Source organism: Panthera onca, chromosome D2, assembly GCF_046562875.1.
Source record: "Panthera onca isolate mPanOnc1 chromosome D2, mPanOnc1 haplotype 2, whole genome shotgun sequence".
NCBI lineage: Eukaryota > Metazoa > Chordata > Mammalia > Carnivora > Felidae > Panthera > Panthera onca.
The window spans coordinates 41,489,973-41,514,983 of NC_138349.1; the positions used below are offsets into that span (position 1 = coordinate 41,489,973).

The window sequence follows — 25,011 nt, forward strand, 5'->3', positions numbered from 1 at the left end:
GAAAAAGAAAAGGGGGTAGAAAAAAATTGAAAAAAATGAGTGAAAACATCCAAATTTAATGAAAGTCATAAATCTACACATCCAAGCTGCTCAATAAACTCCAAGGATAAAAGCAAAGAGATCGTCACTGAGACATATTATAATCAAACCGTTGAAAGCCAAAGACAAAATGAGAACCTTATGAGTCAAGAGGGAAGCAACTTGTCACTTGTAAGAGATCCTCAATGGTATTAACAACTGATTTCTCAAAAGCAATCACAGGTGCCAAAAGGCAGTGAAAAGACACATTTAAACTGCTAAAAGAAAAAAAAATCCAAACAAAAATTCTGTATCTAGCAAAACTATCCTTCAAAAGTAAAGGAGAAACTTAAGACACTCTGAGATACAGCTATGGCAGTTTGTTGTTAGTTACACCTGCCCTATAAGAAATGCTAAAGGGAGTCTTTCAGGTAGAAATAAAAGGACACTAAATAGTAAACTGAAGGTGTAAGAAGAAATAAAGAAAACCGGTAAAAGTCGTTACATAGGTAAATAACAAAGGTCAGTATTACTGTGTTTTGGGTTTCTAACTCCTATTCACCCCCACCCCACATATGATTTAAAAGGCAAATGCACTGAACAATAATAACATATCTATCTTATTGGGCACAGTGTATAAATATGTAATTTGTGACAACTACAACATAATGGGGGAAGAACAGACTGTATACAGGAGTAGAGTTTTTGTATGCTATTGTATGCTATTGAGGGTAAGGTGGTAATAATCTAAAACAGATTCTGTTATAAATTGAAGAGACTAAATTTGCAATCCCAATGGTAACCTTTAAGAAAATGACTGAAGATGACACAGAAAAGGAAATGAGTAAAGAATCAAATGGCACACTACTAAAAAGCAATTAAACACAAAAAAAGCAGCAATGGAAGGACTGAGAAACAAAGAGATACAAAATACAGAAAACAGCATGGTGGCAGAAGTGAATTCTTCCTTATCAATAATTGCATTGCATGTAGATAGATTAAACTCTCCAAGTAAAAACCAGAGAACAGCAGAAGGGATACAAGAAAATTGATCCTATTAAGAGATTCTAAAGGAGACTCACTTTAGATTCAAAGGCACAAAGTGGAAGAATGGAAAAAGATATTTCAAGCCAACAGAAACCAAAAGAGAGGTGGAATAGCTAACCTAGTATCAGACAAAATAGACTATTAGTCAAAACTGTTACAAGGGGCCCGGGGGGGGGGGGGGGGGGGGGGCCTGGCTGGCTCAGTAGCAAAAACATGCAACTCCTGATCTCAGAGTTGTGAGTTCAAGCCCCACGTTGGGTGGAGAGATTACTTAAATAAAAATAAAACTTAAAAACAAAAATTGTTACAAGGGGCAATGGAGGACAATAAATTTTAACAGAAACATCAATCCCTCAAGAAGAGACAGCAATTATAAACAACAAAGCTCCAAAATATAGGCACAAATGGACATGATTGAAGGGAGAAACAGATAGTTACACAATAACAGTTGAAGATATCTATACCTACTTGCATTAATGGACAAACAACTATGCAGAAGATAAGGAAATAAAGAATGTGAACAACACTATAAACCCACTAGATGTAACAGACATATATGGGATACTCCCTCCAAAAACACTGCACATGCAACAGTCTCCAGAACAGACTACATGTTGGGTGACAGAACAAGTCTCAATAAATTTTAAAAGACTGAAATCATACAGTGTATCTTCTCTGACCACCATGGAATGAAGACAGAAATCAAGAAAAAGGAAAACTGGAAAATTCACAAATTTGTGGAAATTAAACAGCATACTCTCAAACAGCCAATGGGGCAAAGAACAATTCACAAGGGAAATTAGAAAATACTTAGAGATGAATGAAAATGAAAACACAACATATAAAAATTTAGGGAATACAGAAAAAGCAGAACTCAGAGGGCAATTTCATAGCTGCTGTTTAAGCTGCTGAGTCTGTGGTATTTTTTTATGGCAGCCCAAGCAGACTAATACAACCTAAGTAAATGGAAAGATACACATTCAGTGTCCATGAACTGAAATACTAGATATAGTTAAGATGGCAAAACTACCAAAGCAATCTACAGATTCAATGAATGAAATCTGTTTGTTTTTTTTTTTTGAAAAAAAAATTTTTTTAACGTTTATTTATTTTTGAGACAGAGAGAGACAGAGCATGAATGGGGGAGGGTCAGAGAGAGGGAAACACAGAATCTGAAACGGGCTCCAGGCTCTGAACTGTCAGCACAGAGACTTGAACTCATGGACCGCGAGATCATGACCTGAGCTGAAGTCGGCCGCTTAACCAACTGAGCCACCCAGGCGCCCCATGAAATCTCTGTTTTTAAGTCTATTTTTATTTATTTTGAGAGAGAGAGAGAGAATGTGTGCATGTACACGAGCAAGCAGGGGAGGGCAGAGACAGAGAGGGAAGGAGAAAATTCCAAGGAGGCTCCCTGCTGTCAACAAAGAACCCTATGTGGGGCTCAATCCCATGACCCTGGAATCAAGGGCTGAGTCAAAATCAAGAGTTGGGAGCTTCACCAACTGAGCCACCCAGGTACCCCCAATGAATGAAATCTTTACTAAAACTGCAATGGCTTGGGGTGCCTGGGTGGCTCAGTTGGTTAAGCATCTGACTTTAGCTAATGAGTTTAAGCCCCTGCGCTGTCAGTGCCAGGCCTGCCTGGGATTCTCTCTCTCTGCCCACCCCCATCTCAAAAATAAATAAATCTAAAAAAAAAAATAAATAAACTTCCAATGACTTTTCTGCAGAAATGGAAAAGCTGATAATCAAATTCAGATGGAATCACAAGGGGTCCTGAAGAGTCAAAACAATATTTAAAAAGACTCACACTTCCCCATTTCAAAACTTACTACAAAATTAGTTTTTTCTTTGGTTGATTGTGCTTTTGGTATCATCTATAAGAATTCATTGCCAAATAATTACCTTTATTTTTGCATTTTCTTCTAAGAATTTTATAGTTTTAGCTCTTATGTTCAGGTTACTGACCCATTTTGAGTTAATTTTTGTGTATGATGTGAGAAAAGGTCCAAAGTCATTCTTTTGCTTGTGGAAATCCAGTTGTCCCAGCATCATTTATTAGAGACTTATTGTTTCCCAACTGGCCTTTTGCACCCTTGTTGAAAATCAGTTGGCAGTAGATATGTGATTTTATTTCTGGACTCTTAGTCCTATTCCATTGGTCTAGGTTTCTGTCCTTACAGCAGTTCCACATAATTCTGATACTTGAATTTCATGAAAATTAAAGAACTTCTGTACATCAAAGGATATCAAGAAAGTGAAAATATACAAAATGGGAGAAAATATTTACAAATCACATATATGAAAAGGGTCTAGTATCTAGGATCCAGAATATATATAAAGAACTTCTGTAACTCAACAATGAAAAGATAACCCCATCAAAATATGGGCAAAGGACTTGAACAGACATTTCTCCCATGAAGATATGCAAATGGCCAACAAGCTTATGAAAACATTCAACATCTTTAGTCATTAGGAAAAGGCAAATCACATGGAGATATCACTTTGTACTCACTAGGATGGTTGGAATAAAAGTCAGTTAAGTACTGGCAAAGATTTGGACAAATCAGAATGTTCACTGCTAGGAACATTCACTACTAGGAATGTTGCTGCTAGGAATGTAAAATGGTATAGCCACTATTGAAAACAGTTTGGCAGTTCTTCTAAAAGTTAAAAAAACAATTACCATATGATCCAATCCTAGGAAGATACCCAAAATAATTGAAAACAGGAACTCAAATACTTGTACATGAATGTTCATAGCAGCACTATCCACAAAAGCCAAAAGGTAAAAATAACCCAAATGTTATTGGGTTATTGGATGGATAACCCATCCAATGATGGGTTGGATCCCATCCAATGATGGGATGGATCCAATAATGGATGAATGGATAAATAAAATGTAGTAAATGCATACACTGCAATATTATTCAGTCATAAAAAGGAATGAACTATTGATACATGCCACAACACGAACGAGATTGACAACATTACACTAAGTTAAAGAAGACAAAGGTCACATATTATATGATTCCACTTAATATGAAATACCCAGAAGAGATAAATCCACAGAAAGCAGATTGGTATGAGGCCAGAGGCTGAGGGGTGGGAGGGAGAGACGGAGAGAGGATCTGACTGCTTTACGGGTATGAGGTTTTCTTTTGGGGCAATGAAAATATTTTGAAATATTACATTGGTGGTGGTTGCACAATGTTGTGAATGTACTAAATGTCAATGAATTGAACCCTTTAAAAGATGGTTAATTTTATGCTACATGAATTTCACCTCAATAATTAAAAAAAGAACATGATGATAATTTTTTCTACTAACCCGATGAATAATTCCAGCAGAGTGAAGGTGCTTGATTCCACACAGCATCTGATAGAGAAGGTAGGACATTCTTTCATGATCTAGTTCCATCTGAATCACTTGGCAAAGATTTGCATCCATGAGCTCCATGACTATGTAACTTCATGGGTGAGAAAAGATGACAGCTAAAGTGCACAGCAACAATCTAAGAATAATGTATGAATGTAAACTTTTAATTATCACACTTACACATCTTGAAATTCTTCTAGGGATTTCTGTGGTGTGAAAACATTCAAAAGGCCAATTATCTGTGGCAAAAACAAAGAGACAAAAAAATTAGACACCACTGCTGCTTAATAATATTTTCATTTAGGAACTGCAAATACATGGGTTAAAAAAAAATCTACCAATGGTATAAGAATATTAAAATCTTATGTTCTAAGCCCAAGTAATCTCTTCTATTTTACCTAATGCAACTTTATGGCCAGGGATTGGGGGTAGGGAGAAAACCAGACCACACAGGATCTTTAGGGGAGTGAAAAATACTCTGCATGATACTATAATGGTAGATATTATGCCATTACACATTAGTCCAAATCCACAGAATGTACAATACAAAAGAGAACCCTAATGTAAACTATGGACTCTGTGTAATAAGGACACATTACTGTAGGTTCACTGATTATAGTGAATGCACCAGTCTGGTGGGGGATATGAATAATGAGGAAGGCTATGCATGTGTGGGGGCAGAGAGCATATGGGAAATCTCTGTACCTTCCTCTCAATTTTGGCGTCAACCTAAAAATGCTCTTAAAATTGTACCAACACAAGAGCTCCACATATCCATTCCGTTTACGAATACTCAATTATCAAGGATGTATATTATACAATCATCTACATAATTTGTGAGCAAATTAAAAAAAAAAATTTTTTAACATTTAGTCATTTTTGAAAGAGAGAGAGAGAGAGGGAGCATGAGTAAGGGAGGACCAGAGAGAGAGGGAGACACAGAATCTGAAGCAGGCTCTAGGTTGGTGGAGCAGCTGCTTTGAGCTGTCAGCACAAAGTCCCACGTCGGGCTCGAACTCAGGAACTGTGAGATCATGACCCGAGCCGAAGTCGGACCAACTGAACCACCCAGGTGCCCCAATTTGTGAGCAAATTTTAAATACCTTCCATCAGCTCTTACCTAACTCCCTCATCGCCCTCAGTTTTTCATAATACTGAACTTTCCCAGTTTTCTTCATTCCCAGTCCATTCTCTGGTTCATCCACAGACATGCCCTCTTTCCCACCATTCTGTCTTTAATCCTTTTCTCCATCTGCACCCTTTCCCTGGGGGCAATATATGTCTTTTTCTCTAAACATCTCTATGTTGGACAGTTTCCAAATATACATTAAAAGGCCCTGCTTAATTCAGAAGTCTCAAATACACATTGCCATGTCACATGAACGTCTCACAAAGAATACAAAATAGAACTCCTTAGCATTCCTACCCAAACCCTTTACTTTTCCAGAGTGCCTTCTCTTTTACAAAGGTGGCTCAGAGTAATTTTTGACTCCGTTTTCAGTATTTGCACCATAATAAATGTTGAAAAGAATACTATTCCATTCCACTGTCAGTCTGAACTTCAATCTCTTCTTTCCAATTCCCTGCACTACTATACAGGTAAAGGATTCTGACATCTCATCTAGACTGTTCATGCTATAATTACTTCTAACATTAGGTTCCCTAACAATGGTTTTCTACAAATCCAGCTACCATTTTACTGCCTATCATATGGTGAAAGAAAGACCTGATCATATTACTCACCTCTTCAAAAACTTACTACCAGCAAAAAAATTTCCCAAACTCCCTTGCAGGAAGTATATTCAGAGCCTTCCATGACCGAATATCAACCCACTTTGTCTCCTGCTAAGCCCTCTATTAAACTTGATCCTTTAGCCATACTAAATTAGTTTAAACAATGATATATTTAAAAACTCTCAATGCCTTTAAACATACTCTTCCCTGTACCTGTCATATTTACCTACTGAATTCTGTTCCTTTCAAAATTGATGTCTTTTGTAGAGTCTAACAACCTCTATCTAGTCCTTGACGGGTTGCTGAATATTCTCTTTACCTTGTTCCCACAATGTCTTATGTGTTAATATGGCATTTAACACACTGTAGTATAGACTCATTTTCACGACAGCCTCATCCCAATCACACCAGGATCCTTGTTGGAAAGAATTATTCCCTCTTACAGCCCTAGCACAGGGAGATAACTGACACACATTTTTAAAATGTTTATTGACAAATACACTTAGGAATGGGAATATTTTTCTAGACAAACTACATGAGGGAGGAATTTATGTCATTCATCTAAGTACAAAGCTTTGCTTATAAAAGGCATTCAAATATTTGTTCAGTGAATAAATTCAGAAACATAATTTTCAGATCAGAAAAGGTCTAACAAATCTGTTCAAGATAGGGAAAGTGACAATAAGAATGCATCTAGCTGCTCTAAATGAATGAATTCCTGGCTCCTAATTAGATGAACTGCACATCTACAGACTTGTAGAAATAGTAAAACTGTTCTTATCTGAGAAATCCTATAGTACAAGAGAAGTGTTAAAGATGAAAAGCATATAAAAACAAGAGATCAGTAGTTGCTTAGAGCTAAGGTGGATGGGAGATAGGAACGTGAGAGCTACACAATACAGAGATTCTTTCTGAGGTGATGAAAACGTTCTAGAACTGCCTGTAGTCGTATACATCAGTGAATACACTAATAACCACTTAATTACACACATTAAATGAACTGTACAGCATGTGAATTGTATCTCAATAAAGGTGCTATAAAAGATTAAGGCAGACAGTGGCCCTTTTTTTTCCTTCAAAAAAGAACAGAAGGGAAATTATATCAATCATAGACTGGACAGCAAACAAAAGTCAAGTGCTGATTAAGTGGGTGATACAGAAGTATGTGAAAGAAGTAACACTTACTAGGAGCAGGTAAAAATTCCCCGAGAAACTGTACTTTCTTCTCTGAATAAAACAACAATGACAACAAAGAACAGCAGCAGGTCAGAAATGTGACCAGGTACATATATGGAGATTTCAAAAAGGCATTCTGAAAATGTCTCCAATCATAATACCCATGTGAATGAGATGAAGAATTCAGGAGAGATGGATAATTTTTTAGTTACACACACAATTTCTGCTATATAAACAAAGGTCACTAATGAAGTAATCTAGCTATTATGAAGGCATCCTGAGCAAAATTGATAAGTGAAGCCAGCAAGTGAAAAGTCAGAACAAAGGAAAAAGCAACCCCCAACAGTCTGGGAACAGAAACCAGATTTCATATGTGAAATTCTAGGGATAAACAGAAAGTACTATATACTTAATCTCCAAAAGCAAAAAGTAAAAAGAAAGTGAACGACGGGGGGGCACCTGGCTGGCTCTTACAACTCTTGATTTCAAGGTTTTAATAAGTTCAAGTGCCATGTTGGGTATAGACAGTACTTAAAAATAAAATCTTTAGGGGCGCCTGGGTGGCGCAGTCGGTTAAGCGTCCGACTTCAGCCAGGTCACGATCTCGCCGTCCGTGAGTTCGAGCCCCGCGTCAGGCTCTGGGCTGATGGCTCGGAGACTGGAGCCTGTTTCCGATTCTGTGTCTCCCTCTCTCTCTGCCCCATCGCCGTTCATGCTATGTCTCTCTCTGTCCCAAAAATAAATAAAAAACGTTGAAAAAAAAATTTAAAAAAAAAAAAAATAAATAAAATCTTTATAAAGAAAAAAAGAAAGTGAAAGGTGGGAAAGATGTGACCTATTAGCAGACTTGTGACAAAGAATAACTTGGTAAGACAATGTGAACCAAACGGTGACCTGATTTCCAAACAGGATTACAATGTCCACGGTTAAGAGGAGATGACAAGCCTCAGTTCCTCTTGAAGGATTCGATCAGACATGAAGTACTGTGTGCTACAGGTGACACACCAGTGTGTTCAGAGATAAGTGACCAAGTGGACATACAAAAGCATCTACGGAAATAGTAACAAATGCACAACGATATGAATGCGCTTAGTACCACTGAACTGTATGTTTAAAACGGTTAAACCGATAGTTTTATACTATGTGTATTTTACCACAAAAAAAGGAGGGTGGGAAAAAACATGTTTAGACCAATGAAGAGATTAATCTGTGTAGAGCATGAAACTGCTGAAAAGGCAAGACATTACAAAAACATCCATCCATCCATCCATCAGGAATGTAAAAATTCCATCATTCCTGGTTTCCCTATACATAGTGACCCTTGAACAACATGGGTTCAAACTAGGAGGGTTCACTTACACATGGATTTTTTTCAATACAGTACAGTAGTGCGTAAAAATTTTCCTTATGATTTTCATAACATTTCTTTTCTAGCTTACTTTAAGAATACAATACATGTAGGAGTGGCTGGGGGGCTCAGTCAGTTGATTGTCCGCCTCTTGGTTTCAGCTCAGGTCATGATCTCGTGGTTCACGAGTTTAAGCCCTGCATCAGGTTCCACACTAACAGTGCAGAGTCTGCTTGGGATTTTCTCTCTCTCTCCTCTCTCTCTCGCTCTGTGCCCCTCCCCAACTCGTGCTCTCTCTCAAAATTAAAAAAATAAAGGAATACAATACATGCGATGCACAAAATATGTGTTAATCGACTATTTATATTATTGGTAAGGTTTCCAGTCAATAGTAGGCTATTAGCAGTTAAGTTTGGGGTTGTTGAAAGTTATATGTACATCTCAACTACACAGAGGGTCAGCATCCTTAATGCCCACTTTGCTCAAGAGTCAACTGTATTTAGTTTTATATTCATTCTCTGAACAAATATGTTAGGAGCATCTACTACGTCAGTCAGCACTCTTCTAGGTGCCAAGGGTATTGCCTGCGTGGATCTTGCCACCCCCAGCAGAGGGTTAACTATGTGAAACAAGCTTTCCATGCCCTCCATTTAGTCGATGGAACCATCTATTTTTGCAGTCGGCTGGCTCAGGAAATAGGGAGTTATTGGCCATGTCCCCAGTGCAAAACTAAGGCAGTATCACCACCATCACTGCCACGAAACAGGCTACAAGAGGCATAAGCAGCTCCATCTGAGAGGGAAAACCCAGACAAGCAACATGGCTGGCTCCCACCTAAACAAGAATGGTGACACAACTTCTTCGCTGTCACTGACGGACTTTAAACTGTATCTCTTTTTAAACGCTATTCTTTTTCTCTGGGAGGCTCTTTTTCTTTAACAATCCAATTTTTACCCCATTTTTAAGAATTAGTCTAGGGTCACCCTTCCCCAAAGCATTCCCATTTCATGAAAGCTCACTGCAATCTTCTTTCCCCTGAAATCTCAGCACTTATTTTCCATCCACCATGATATGACAATCAAACCTCTACCGCTTTATCATATTCGGTATTTTACTCTCTGTTGTCTTCAAAATAACACTGTAATAAGCTCCCCCAAATCAGGAGCCTCATCCTTTCCCGACAGTGACTAGTAGCTCCAGTACACAGAAACTTGCACAGTTAGCTCTCAAAATGTGGTAAACTGTGTTATCTGCAATCAGAAAGCATGGAGCTTACTGCATTTTATAAACTCCTTTAGACAAATATACCACAAAACGTCTCCAGTCAGATGCTTTTGGTTTAGTACTTCATAAAACCGTCCCTTGCATAACTTACCCCTAGTTTATTTCCTCTTGGCTTATAAAAATCATTCCATTAAAGTAATCATGAAAGTATGCTGAAAGTAAGTTTTACAAAGTGTTAACAATTCTCAAAATGAATGAAAGTTATATGCTTAAGTCTTTATAATCATTAGGAAAAAGAATTAGGAATACTTTCATTCATTTCATTCATTCAAAAGAAGTTTGAAGTTTGGTAAACTTTTGAAGTTTCTGCTAAACTGCTTCATAAAATCACTGACTATCTTCAACTTAAAGTCACCAGTGAGTATCAGCATCACTTAAAAAACCAGGAGTGGGGTAGGGAGAAATGATTTCTATTTTATATCCAATATTAAATAAAATAACTACTGTCAAAGTAAAATGGGAACAATTTCACCTCTGTGCTAAGGCTACAGTTTTCTGAAATGTCAGCCTGCCAGAAGACAAAAAGTAGAAGATGAGACCAAGTCTAAATCAAGTTCTTCTAAAACACCTACCTCTTTTAAAACTCCTTTTGAAAAATAAAAAACTACACAATCTAAATTTCATCAACTGTCTTTCTTTTGATATAATTTAATAAAATTGAGAAAAATTCACACTGTAGACATATATCCCTTTTAGATAATGTTTCAAACCGGAAGAGCATTTAAAGCACCTAATATTTTTAAAAGTTTTGATAGTTATGTATTCATGAACAAATCTTGATTTCATCTATACTTACAACATTTTCTCAAATGTTCACTTACATTTTTGTGATTAACACATTTCATTAGAACTAGCTCTCTGTAAGCCCGTTTAGCATGAGTCTGATTCTGAAACGGCCGGCTCAGCTTCTTGATTGCAACATTTCTTTCAAGAATGGCATCATAAGCTGCACTGTAACAAGAAATTCAAAAACAACAACAAAGCTTTAAAATCTACAAAACTGATTTTATGAAACATTCATGTAGATTCCTTACTCTCGCCAAAGATAAATGCAACTTTATCAATTTCCAGTGTTTGACAGGCAACATGTTTCTTCTCTACCTATTACAGCATATTCCAACAATGTATAGCATTGTTAACTGCTTCTTAAAACGCTAATGGATTCAAAGAGACAATGGACTGTGAAGCAGAAACTGTACTTGTTAGTTGGGTGTCCTCCAAGATCTCCCTAGCATACAATGGGCACTCAATGCATAAATGTTTAATGAGTATTCAGGCCCAATACATAGCTTAAAGTCTGATGAATCCTTCACTTTGCACCTACACCAAGGGCAGACAGGATTAAAGAATACATGTGGTCATAAATTCTACCCAAAATACTTTCTGAAGAATTCTACATAAGTAGATCACTTCCAACTTCTTTGGACACAACAAAATGAATACAGAAAGAGGAAGGAACATACATACAGAGCTATACAAAGGGTTATTTTACAATGTAAAAGTATTTAAAATTTGTTTTGGAGAAGGGAATTAAAAAATCAAGCCTATAGATATGAATGCTAGATTTCAGGACATTAGAAGATGCTTCATAACTGTTACTGAAACACATAATTCTGTGACATACAGCAACACCATACTCATTACTCTTCATATCTTTACCATATGATACTGACTAAACATCATGTTTTACAAATGACAGACCAGAGACAGTAAAGCACAAATAAGGTAAATTATCTTAAAATTATAGAATGTTATGATTGAAAGAAACTTTTAAAATCATTTGAATTCACCACTTATTCACCAGAGATTAATAAGTAATTTGCCCAAGGTTAGACAGAAAGTTAAAAGCAAAGCGGAGACCAAAAGACTAAGACATGAGGTTATGCTTTTCATACTAGACTACCTAACATACTTAAAGACTTCTGTTTATATATTTGGAAAGTTAGCACACTACTGACTAAAATTATTCTCTCATCCAACCTCACTATATCAAATGTACTGAAAAAATATGTATTAAGAAATGAGCACTTTGGCATAAATGGACGCATCTATACATAATATATAGGACATAACTTATTTCCTGTATATGTACATATGCATACACATAGCAAAACAGACATAAATATTATACTCTTTAGTTAGAAAATACCATATTTGTGTATATGTTCTCCCCAAATTAAAAAACAACACCCACAACATTAGCGGTCATTAAAGATGATTAAAAGTTTTGACTGTTTCAGATAAAGTATGTTTTACTTTTAACCATTAAATTCATTCCTATTAATTTTTTGTGTTAAATCAAAGTAACATTTTAAACTATAGAGGTTCAAAAGTATCTGAGTAGGTTGTACTATTTTGTATCCAAGGAAGTTAGATTTCTAATTGTTGATACTTAAATGTGTACAAATTAGAGATCAATCCAGATCCCAATGAATCTTACCATCTATCACTGGGGTCCAAAATAATGCCTTAAAAAAATTAATTTCTTCAGTTGACAGTGATAGTAAACACACACAGTGAGTTTAAAAACTTTTTAGCTTAATATTTGTCTATTTCATAATAATCTTTTGTGAAAGAATAAGCAAAATATTTGAAGACACTTATTCCTTAGGACAAAACAGAGGCTGGTTAAGATGGCTTGAGGTCCCTTCCAAAGCAGTTTTTTTTTTTTTTTTTTTTTTTTAAATTCTGGTACACAAATTTCAAAATGTACTTACCTGAGGATAAGTGAAGGTACAGAAAAAACATTTTTATATATACTTTTATATATATGTTCATGTATTACATATATATGTGTATGTATGTGCATATATATATGTATATAAATACCATATTCCTCACAATAATGTAAATCAGGTGAGAAAACAGGCTTAGCAATATTAATTTGCCATGAATCACAAAGTTAGTACATCATAAAGCTAGAATCTGAACCATGAGCTGGATTTCAGAATCCTTCCTGTATTGACTATACCACATTATTTTCTTTACAATGAATTTGTGGTTGGTTAAATGTGGTTGGTGAAAATGACAACCAGCTAGCCAATAATACTTTTTAAAGTTACCCAAAATACTAAAAATGAAAAAAAAGTTACCCAAATTCTGTAATTTTTGGTATTATAAATTATTTCGAGAGTACAAAAAAGAGAATAAATGCTACTGTTCCTATTACAGAAATGTGAGAGATTTTAGCATTTTACCATAATTGCTCTGAATTTTTAAAAAATTCACAGATAAAGTCCCCTTTCTTTGTCTCTATTTTTGGAAGTAGACATTATTCTGAAGAATTTGGTGTTATTGTTTTTATAGCTTTCTACATACATATACATCCATAAATGTATGGTACTATTTTGTGTATTTTCAACTATATATAAATGGTATTATAAGGTATATGTATTCCGCATCTTCCTTTTAAACTCAACAACACTGCAACTCTGAGACTGTCTTTGTTGAAACACAGCTCCAGTTCATCCTAAATATTGTATAGTATTTTACTGTATGAATATATCACAATTTTTTATTCTCATGGATAGACTCACTGCTATTAAGAATTTTTGCTATAAACAGTGTTGCAAAGAAAAGTCTCTTTAGGTACGTGTGCAAGTGTTTTTCTGGAACCTGGGGGAGACCTGCGGGGTCATAAACACTTATGATTTTTAATAGATTCTGAGACAAATCTGGTCAAGAAAAGGTAATAAAGATATAATTACGCTAGAGCGAGGCTAAGAATTCCCCAAAGCACTAGATTATGCTAACTTAGTGATCTAAAATCATTAGCAGAACTGTCCCAAAAAGTATTCTACACTTCAGTTTATTAAGAATTATGTTGATCCATAAAGCCTACACCCACTGCAGAAATTAGCTCGTAAATCAGTTTTAAAGATACGTATGAGTTTTTGAAACACACAATGAAAAATGAGCTCACTTCATTCCCCAGTATAAAATAAGATTTCTGAAATTCCAGAGTTTCACTGTAGTGTGAAAATGATGATTAAGTGAAGCTTCTTATTAAACTAGCTATGGGAATAGATGTATACATGGAATTAACAAGCATGCCACTTATTCTTTCCTGATATAGATTATTTGTCTTTACATGGCTTATGACCACGTATTTAATCATAATTTATACTTAAAGATGACAGTGCTGATTTATAAAGTTGTGTTTAATGAATAATAAAAAACATCAACCCAGAACAAAATTATTACCATGTTATAGCTTTAGTTTAAATAACATAGTTTTATTTTAACTTTTTTGAAGCAAGTTAAATATTTACCAAGGTATCTATATTACAAGAGGAGAAAAGATAGCAGTTAATGATTCTCTGCCTAATTTTTGGAAGTAAAACTTACCATACAATTCCTTGAGCTCCTGAGCCTATAGGTTTTAAATTCTGATATCGTTTCAAAACTGTAAATGTAGAATCTCCAATCTCTACACTATAAAAATTGCTGTCACGCTTGCTTCTGCTCATGATGGCAAACAATTAATTTAATGGCTTCATCCAAATATTCACCGAGAAGCTGCAAAATGGAACAAAATGTGATGTTAACAAAATGAATGTATTTAATCTTAAAATTCGAGTCTTCACTCTGTTCACTGATAGTATAACACAGACTGCTACAGCACGGTAAAAGAGCTACTTCATTAAAATACATTAAAACACAAATAGAAAGAAAAAATACCTCAGAACTTGGTTAGCATCTGCCATACTTAAGGAGAGGATTGATAGTTAAAAACAAAACAAAGCTTTTACAAGGGTAAACAATTTCTTCACTGTAAGTCACTAGTATTAACATGCATACATGTCTTAACTTATTGGAAAACTGTAAAAACATTTTAACAAAAGCAAATAATTATAACTAAACATGCTTTTAAGGTCACTTCCATAGTTGAAAATTTAAAACCAGTCATTTTATGTATTTATTATAGATTACTGAAAACTTAATTTTTGTGAGAAATTGATACTATCATAATTTGCAAACTCATTTGATGTGACATGGAAGAAACAACCAACTGGCAGGCAAGTAAGCTGGTTAGCATGTATCACCCCTAACTAACAAACACAGTACAGTGCTGTCACCATGCCCCTGACCTCCAACAGCAACACCCAGGGTGTAATGCATATGTTGTTAGAATGGTTGAAAGGATGAGAAGAAGGGTAGAAACTATATGATAAAATAAAAAGATAACAAAGTTAAAAATGAGAAAATATATAGAGAAAAGCATTTAGTATATTAGGATATGAAATAAAGCAATATACTGTTATGAATTGTGGGGCCTCAGAAGCATAACCTAAGTTCTGACCACAGTTCTTTGCCACATGACTGATTATAAGCCAAGGAAGTCTTTTTCTACTTGTTTGAGCTGTATTTATTGACATACCTATTACTCATTCTAGACAGAAGTGGCCTATTGCAAAATGCATGCAAGACAGCTCCAACCTACTCCCCACATCCCACAATAAGACTAGAAACCAGTTAAGTCTAAAGAATTACTGTTTGTGTGTGTGGTTGCAAGGCAACGCCTACAAAAACAAAAATAAAAACAAAATCCTGATTAGACTTACAATGCAAAGAATCAATTTAACAAATACTAAGAATTACTAAGTGTCTAACCTGCGCCAGGCACTGTATTGCGCCCTAGAGCCAGACTATGTAGAAGCTCATGAACTGGATTCTAACAGTTTAATTCCCAGAGTAGGATAGAAACCACTGAACAGCTCCCTGGCTGCTACCTGGAGATTACACTCCAAGAGGAGGCGGAGCAAGAGTTGGAAAACTAGTAAGGTATTGTACCAATCCAGATAAGAGAAAAAATTAAAACTAATGAGAATTCTTAGATGTGATGGCGTTAAAAATAAACAGAAACTAAACAAAAATGTTCAAACGGTGTAAGCTTTAAAAAAGAAGGTAAATAAATTGAGAGCAATTGAAAAGTCGGATCAATGATTTGGATAAATTAAAGAGGGGCCAGAGAAACACTTCCAAAATTAGTAACTAAAACTAGTCATGTAACGCTCCAGAGAGAAGTGTCTGAAATGACAAGTGTCATTAATCTACCTAAGTGGAACCAGAGGCTTAAAGGAAAAAGTTTGCTCATGATTTAAACACTTAGATATACCCGTAGGCTGATCAAATATAGGTATTGGTTACCCAGACCAATTTCTTAACCTGCATTCCTTCTTGTCTACTGGAGTAGGGAAGTGAAAAGAGGAAACGAAGGAAACATTGGGTGTCAGGGCCCTCATCAAATATTCTAGACATTTATCCTGGAAACTAGGTCTCCCCAGGGCCTGGAGACAGTAATAATGCTCTCTGGTAATTTGCACATATGGCCAGAGGCTGAGCACAGGGCCTCCTTAATGGCAAGGAAAGGCTTCTCTCTATTCTCAGAACGGAAGGGCCCAGGAGCAGGAGTGCCCATGGTATGCACGCAGAAGTCTAGACTAACCTGTGGCAGCAGCTGAGCAGTGATAGCTACAACACCCCAGAACAGAGCAGGGATAGCAGACAGAGTACCCAAGGTTAAGTAGGCAGACCCAGCCAGTAGTAACCTCTGTAGAAGCCACAGCTGCCACTCCTACAAAAAGGAAATAGAAAACTCTACTCACTTACATTATCAGCTGTACAATATTTACTGGCACACCTGAGCTATGTTGGGTACCAACACAATAGTAATCAGCATCTGGCCATCCACAGAACTTGCAGTTAAGACAGATAAGGAGACCTTACATTGCTTAGAATCTGCTGGTGTATCACTATGGTTGTGATAAGAGCAGTGAAGGGAAAGGACAGGATGCTGATAGAAGCAAGCCTGCTAGTCTGGGCTCAAGAAAAAATTCCCTTTATGCTGTGATGTTTGAGCAGGATCCGAACACAGATTATGAGTTAACCAGATACGGAAATAAGGGAGTTTTCTAGGCAGAACAATCTATGCTGCATCCCTTTTTACAACCCAATAGTATTCCATTGTGTGGATATACCATTTGGACATTCGCATTGTTGCCAGTCTGGAGGTTATTACAAATAACGCTAGTATAAACGTTCACACTCCCCCTGCCATTCATCTTGGGTAAATACCTCGGAATGGGGTTTTTGACTCTTACATTTAATTTTATAAGAAATTGCCAAACTGTTTTCCAAAGTGGCCATACCATTTTTCATTCCTACCAGCAAAGTAAAAGTAAGCAAAAGTAAGCAAAGTAACCTTCTTGTGATTGCCAATTTCTTGTGACTTTACATTTTACTAGCGGGTGCACAGTGGTATTTCACTGTGGCTTACATTTGTATTTCCTAATAATTAACGATGCTGAACATTTTTTCATGGGCTTATATGCTACATCTTTTTTTTGTGAAGTAGCTAATTAATTCTTTTGCCCATTTAAAAATATAATTGTTTTGGTACTTATTTATATATTCTGGATATACATCCTTTATCAGATGTGCAAGCATTTTTTCCCAGTCTGTGGCTTGCCTTTCTATTTTCTTAACAGTGTCTTTTTCTTAAAACTGTTTACCGTGAAATAATTTTAAACCAACACAGATGTTACAAAAATAGTACAGAGTTCCTGGCAATGCTTCACCCAGCTTCACTCAAATGAGAGCATTTGACATAACCATAGTACAATTATCAAAAATTGGTATTTGATAGAGAAAGTCGACATTGGTACATACTATTAGCCAACAAGGAAACGGACATTGTTCAGATTTTACTTGTTTTTATATGCACTTTGTGTGTGTGTGTGTACAGTTCTATGTAAATTTATCACATACACCTATTAGTGTAATCTCTATCACAATCAGAATACAGAAGTGTTTCATCTCACCAAAGAAAATCCTTCATGTTATCCCTGTATATAATCACACTTTCTTGCCAACCCTACCCCTGGCAGTTTGATCTGTTTCCACCACTATCATTTTTTTTTCATTTAAATAATGTTATATAAATGGAATCACATAATATGTAATCCTTTATATATATTACAGTTCCCAATATATAGGCCTTGCAAAATTTTGTTCAGTTTCTCCTTAAGTATTAATATTCTGGGTGCTATTGTAAATGTTTTCATGTTAATTTATTTTTAAATTTTCAATTGTTCATTGCTAGCACATAGAAATACAATTAAGTTTTCTGTATAATAACTTTGTACAAAGCTCATTTATTAGTCTTAGTAGCCTTTTTTGTGGATTCTTTGAGATGTCCTACATACACAAGCAGTTTCATTTCTTCATTTCCAACTTGGATGCCTCTGACTTCCTTTTCTTGCCCCACTGTACTAACTATAATTTCCATACAATCCAGAATAGAAGTGGCAAGAGCAAACAAACATCATTCCCTTGGTTACTGATCTTAGAGAAAGCATTTAGTCTTTCATCACTAAGTATGATGTAAATGACAAGATTTTACGAGATGCCATTTAACAAGATAAGAAAGTTCTCTTTATGGCCTATTTCACTGAGAGTTTTTAGTATTAATGAGTACTGAATTTTGTCAAATGACTTTTCTGGATCTATTGAGATAATAATATAGTTTTGCCTTCTTAGTTGGTTTATATGATGAATTACACTGATGATTTTCAAATGTTGAACCAACCTGTATTCTTGCAATGAATCCCACTTAGTCAAAAGTATCCTTTTTATTTTAATTCACTTGGCTTAAACTGTGTTGAAGGTTTTTCAATTTATTTTTATAGGGAATACTGGTCTGTAGTTTTCTTTCACGGTGAATGTAATGAGTTGGGAAGTGTTCCCTCCTCTTTTTCTGAAAGACTCTGTGTAGAAGTGGTATTATTTGATCTTGGAATGTCTGATAAAATGTCTCTGGAAAGCCTTCAAGGACAAGGGTTTTTTTGTGGAAAGGTTTTCATTGCAAATTAAAAAAAAAAAAAAAAAACTAATACACACATACACAAAGGACTATTCAGGCTTTCGATTTCTTCTTAAACGAGGTTTGGTAGTTCTGTGTTTTTCAAGGAATTTGCCAGTTTCATCTAAGTTGTCCAATGTAATGTCTACAGGATCTGTAATCATGTATCCTGTTTCATCCCTGTTATTATAATCCATCTTTTTTTTCCTGATTAATCTGGCTAGAATTTTATCACTCTTATTGACCATTTTTAAAAGTTAGAATTTAATTTCTGGTTTTCTGTATTTTTATACTTTTCTATTTCACTACTTCCTGCTCTTGTCTTTATTTCCTTCTTTTTGCTTGTTTTGGGATTGCTCTTCTACTTTCTTATAATGGAAGCTTAAAAGTATTGGTTTGAAAAGTTTTTTTAAATAATATAAACATTTAATACCATAATTTGCTCACCACTTTAGCTTCTACCCATAATTTATCATCATATCCATATTCAATAATAAAATAAATACAAACACTTGAATAGGCTTTACTTAATGCCAGGTCCTATTTCAAGTGCTTTATAAATTTCTTTTAATCCTCACAAGAGGCCTATGGATGTTTTCTAGTTGTTTGTGGCTAAGGGTAAATTCAGTTCTTGTTACTACTATTTGGCTGGAAGCATAAATCCCATATACTCATTTTGTCTGATGTTTCCTTATGTTGAAATAGGAATTACTGTTTTTCCATCTTCCAGATGGTGAAATTAAGTCTTAGAAAGGTTAATTGCCTAGGGTTACAAAGTTAGTAAGGAGTAGAAGGAAGATTTGAGTCCTTCACCCATATACTAGAGTCCAAAAAAAAAAAAAAATCTTGGTGGTGAAAAAGGATATGAAGGAAGAGGAACAGTTATAAATACACTGAGTCGGAGATATCTCCAAGATATCTAAATGGAAATATCAAGTTGGTAGCCAGATACAGAACTGGACCTCAGAGGAGAGTGTGGGTGAAAGGTACAAATTTAGGAGTTGTTGTTACTGAACCAATGAGAATGATGTTACTCAAAAGGAGTGCAGTAGGAAGGGAAAGAGACCTAAGATTCAGCTTTGTAAACACCGACATTTAATGAGCAATTAAAGATAAGCCAACAAAGAAGTTAGAGAACCAGACATAGAAAATGAACAGAACACCTTGGAGAAGCCAAGGGAAGTGTTTTTAAAGAACAGTCAGTGGTCAATAGCTCTGAATGCTACAGAAATATCAAAGAAACCGCTTGAGTTAGAGTAATGAGGGTAGAAGCTAGACTGGAATGAGCTGAGGGGTGAGAAGGATATGATTTTAGACACAGGTTAAGTAGATGTCAGTACTTGTATAGTACTTGTATAGAGAAATTTAGCAAAGAGGAAACTGATAGAGAAAGGTAAATGGTCAAGGGAGGGTGATTAGATTATATAATATATAACATAGTATAGCATAGCATATATAACACAGAGACAACCTGAACATATTTACCTACTAATAGAAAGGATCCAATATATAGAGGAAGGGTGAGAATAGGGGAATGAAAAAAAATGAAGTTTCAGGTAGCACAAGATCTCTGAAAAGGCAGAAAGGAATGGGATCCAGAACACGTGTGGCCATACAGATGGAAATACTGGTGTCGCTCTGCCATCAGAAAATACCATCAAGTGACTGAGACAGAAGGATCAATTTTCAAGATAAGGGCATTAAGGCTACTGGTGACATTTATGGAGGATGCATTTGCTGTCCTGTTCTCTCCATGATGAAGCTGGATGAGCACAAGTGTGAGGAAGAAATGGTATGGACTCTGATTCACTCATGCCCCTACTCAGGAAAGCCTCTTCTTGGATTAAAAACAAAGGAACTACAGTTGTAGAATTTAGATGTGACTGGTTTTGAGGCTCACAAGAGTCAGAGAATAGACAGGCATTATTATCCCATCCAACAGATTAGTAAACTGAGGTTCAAAAAAGCTAACATGCAATCAATTGCTGTGGAAAGCTTGAGGTTCAGCTCTAGCCTTCAAATTTCACCTCTCATTATTCCTACAGTTGAGAACACTACAATGTAAACATGGCTAAATTATCAACCCCCAAATCTCTCATGCATCTGAAATTTGCTTATTTTCCCTTTCCTTTTTGTGAAACATTTTCACTTATTTTTTCCATCCCACTATATCTACCAAAGACCAGTTTAAGTATGATGTTAAGGAACCCTTTGCCACTCAAACCAGCCTGAACCTAATGTCTTATCTAAACCACTTTGTATATTTAGATATACAGATTTTACTACCAGACTGTGATCTTTTTGAGGGTAAGGATTACTTTCCTAGGTTTTCAGATTTCCAAAACATATCAGCCTCTGTATAGTTATTATTTAAATAATAACTGCTAAAAAAATTAACCAAGAATATGAAGTCACAAAGTACTTAATAAATTGTTCTGGTTTTTTTTGTTTTTTTTTTTAATTTTTTTTTTTTTTTTAACCTTTATTTATTTTTGAGACAGAGAGAGACAGAGCATGAACGGGGGAGGGGCAGAGAGAGAGGGAGACACAGAATCGGAAGCAGGCTCCAGGCTCTGAGCCATCAGCCCAGAGCCCGATGCGGGGCTCGAACTCACGGACGGCGAGATCGTGACCTGGCTGAAGTCGGACGCTTAACCGACTGCGCCACCCAGGCGCCCCTAAATTGTTCTGTTTATCTTCACCAATGTTTTCCTTTGTTAGCAGGGGAAAAGGAGATTAAATTAGGTTTTTATGACTCAATTTCTATGACGTCTACACAAGGAACTACTGCTATCAGGCTGGTCCACCTATAAAATGGTTGGTCTGGTAAGCCTGAATGTGGAGACAAACAAGTTAAACTAAATAGTTATATTAGAAGTATTTAGGGGAAAAAAAGAATGAGTTTAATGCAGCCATACAGATAAGCCTCAAAGACAACCGAAGTAACTCTGGTTGCATCACAAATCTATTTAATAGCTAAGCTTAGAATTTAACCAGTTAACTTCAGAAGTTATCCTATAGAAAAGTAAAACTCAACAAGCTAGTATAATCCTCACAGCCAAAAATTATTAGTAAGTATTAAGACTTAAGCTCATTATTAAAACACAATGAAGTAGGGGCACCTGGGTGGCTCAGTTGGTTAAGTGGCTAACTTTGGCTCAGGTCATGATCTCACGGTTCATGGGTTCGAGCCCCCCATTGGGCTCTGTGCTGACAGCTCAGAGCCTGGAGCCTGCTTTGGATTCTGTGTCTCCTTCTCTCTGCCCCTCCCCCACTCACACTCTCTCAAAACTAAATAAAACATTAAAGAAAATTAAAACAGAATGACATAAAACCAACAGGCAAGAAGAAGCAAAATTATTTACTCATCTACCATCTCCAAAGCCGAATGGGCTGAACATACAGACACTTGTGTACTTTTCTTTTTCCTAGAGTACTTTACTCTAGTTTAGTGATTCTCCAATTTAAAGGTGCATAATAATGTTCAGAAGTGTGTGTGTGTGTACGCGCACGCACAGAAGATTTTATATTGTCTTTTATGAGTTAGGGAACTTTCAAGAGTGATTCTGACTTTGGCTTTACATACTGACTTTAAACTCTTAAGTCCAGTGTGCACAAGAGTCCATTCTAAATAACCTGTAAAACTTGCACAAAATCACCCCTAAAAATTATTTAAATCAGCATATACAATAATAATATTTAGTACAATAATTTTTAGGGCTGAATATGAGATGTTCACCCTATGGAAAACATAGGGACTAATTAAAGCAGAACACAGATTCCTGCCTCCAAGGGCATAAGCTCACTGGGATGGGCAGAACTGTCTGTACTATTTAAACTGTCACTGATCTCAGTTTGTTGGTAAGATATGCATAGTTGGATATTTAAAAGTTAAACCTGTGTAAGATGAAATATCACTGCCATTAAGCATTAAAATAATGAAGCTTCTAGGGAGAAGTTAGAATCTTAAAAGAATTAATTCACCTTATTCAGACTTTATTAAAAAAAGAGGCTAACTGGGCCTGCCTGAGGGTTGAAATAATGCCCCTCTACATTTGAGACTTTTTTCAAAAAATTTAAATTCAAGTTAGTTAACATATAGTGTAAAAATGATTTCAGGAAAAGAATTTAGTGATTCATCACTTATATATAACACCCAGTGCTCATCCCAACAAGAGCCCTCCTTAATGCCCATCACCCATTTAGCCCTTCCCCCCCACCTAACACCCCACCAGCAACCCTCAGTTTGTTCTCTGTATTTAAGAGTCTCTTATGGTTTGTCTCCCTCTCAGTTTTTGTATCTTTGCTTCCCTTCCCTTGTGTTCATCTGTTTTGTAACTTAAATTCCACGTATGAGTGAGGTCATATGATATTTGTCTTTCTCTGACATTCTTTCGCTAAGCGTAACACACTCTAGTCCCATCCACGTTGTTGCAAAAATTTCATTATTTTTGATCGCCGAGTTATATTCCATTGTATATATACAGAACATCTTCTTTATCCATTCATCAGTCGATGGATATTGGGGCTCTTTCCATATTTTGGCTATTGTAGATAGTGCTCCTATAAACACTGGGGTACATGCATGTGCCCCTTCGAAACAGCATTCCTGTATCCTTTGGATAAATACCTAATGGTCCAAATGCTGGGTCGCAGGGTAGTTCTATTTTTAATTTCTTGAGGAACCTCCATACTGTTTTCCAGAGTGGCTGTACCAGTCTGCATTCCCATTAGCAATGCAAAAGGGTTCCTCTTTCTCGCCATCCTCACCAACATCTGTTGTTGCCTGAGTTGTTAATTTTAGCCATTCTAACAGGTGTGAGGTGGTATCTCTTCCCTCCTTTTCTGCACTACTCATTTATAAAGAGGATAGGATCTACTCCCACAGATCCTCTGTAAAAAACTAGAAGGTAAATCCTTCAAGCATTAGCTATGTTTCCTTTAAACATGTTATCCTTTAAACATTAATGTGCGTCTTTAGTTACCCATTGAGTGCAGAAAGAAAGTATTCCAGCTAAAAGATAACCTGGATGTCTGGGCCACCAGTGATTCTTTTTACTATATAACAATCATACCTAGTATGCCCTCTTTTCTAGAAAAGTCCCACCCTCCCCCACAAAGGGAGCAGAGGAAATAAGGCTCAGTTTGTACTTCAGCAATCGGCTTTTGTAGGACTTATTTATAAAATAGATATATCTCTTAATTGAGCTTATTTGAGTAGGTTTATTACATTCCTTTTTTTTTTAATATATGAAATTTATTGTCAAATTGGTTTCCATATAACACCCAGTGCTCATCCCAAAAGGTGCCCTCCTCAATACCCATCACCCACCCTCCCCTCCCTCCCACCCCCCCATCAACCCTCAGTTTGTTCTCAGTTTTTAACAGTCTCTTATGCTTTGGCTCTCTCCCACTCTAACCTCTTTTTTTTTAGGTTTATTACATTCCAACCACAAAATAATGCTAACACATCAGTGTCCCTTCACAATTTCTGTATTTTGAGGCAGATGCCTTTAACTAAAATAGCAGCAGCCACATGAACACTAAGCTTCAGAATTAGTTTCCAAGACTTCAGACATTCAAGTTATTTATTAACAATCTCAGGACTTTATAGCAGTGTCCTTATCAATAAAGTAGGATGCTTCTAAGTACCTTTCAACAACAATAACAACCCAATATATATTCTAATACCATTCACATTTTAGTTAGCTGGTATCCAAGCTTCTACAAATTACTTTGTACTCAAAATGGCAAAAATCTCAAAGATATTAAGAAAGCTGGCTCTGGGCTGCTCAACTGTGTGTAGATTGTTTATGTTAGTGGTTAAAATGCAGTGAGAATTTTCTCAATGACATTCATTTCAATAAAAATAACCTAATCTGTAAGAATATACTATTCCTCAAGGTACTCAAAAAATATTTTCATTTTAAAGCTAAAAAAAATTTATACTTGAAAATTCCTGTCACTTTTCTTTTTTTCTTTTTTTTAGTTATTAGGCAAGAAAGAATACCTATAGCTTTAAGGGCATCTTTGTACAATGTGGTAGCTTGGGTTAACTGTTCTGCTTTCAAAAAAACTGATCATACGAAAGAACTCATTCCTTGAGACAGATTCAAATGCCTGACCCTTTCTAATTATAATTTTGCCAAATCTTCTAGTA

The 25,011-nt window shown here is 35.9% G+C and overlaps 1 protein-coding gene across 8 annotated transcripts in view; it reads right to left on the reverse strand.

Annotated features, from left to right (window-relative positions):
• MAPK8 (mitogen-activated protein kinase 8) overlaps nucleotides 1–25,011 on the reverse strand; it is a 101,633-nt gene that overhangs the window by 29,421 nt on the left and 47,201 nt on the right. For 7 of the 8 annotated variants that reach the window (XM_078434508.2, XM_078434506.2, XM_078434504.1 and 4 more), the window contains 4 exons: nucleotides 14,336–14,506; nucleotides 10,810–10,939; nucleotides 4,627–4,685; nucleotides 4,399–4,537 (listed from right to left, as the gene is read on the reverse strand). In XM_078434508.2, the coding sequence (XP_078290634.1) occupies nucleotides 4,399–4,537; nucleotides 4,627–4,685; nucleotides 10,810–10,939; nucleotides 14,336–14,457 (450 nt within the window). In that variant the 5' untranslated portion in view covers nucleotides 14,458–14,506. Of the gene's footprint in view, nucleotides 1–4,398; nucleotides 4,538–4,626; nucleotides 4,686–10,809; nucleotides 10,940–14,335; nucleotides 14,507–16,436; nucleotides 16,566–25,011 lie in introns of those variants that run through there. The other variant, XM_078434507.1, reaches the window with a different exon arrangement.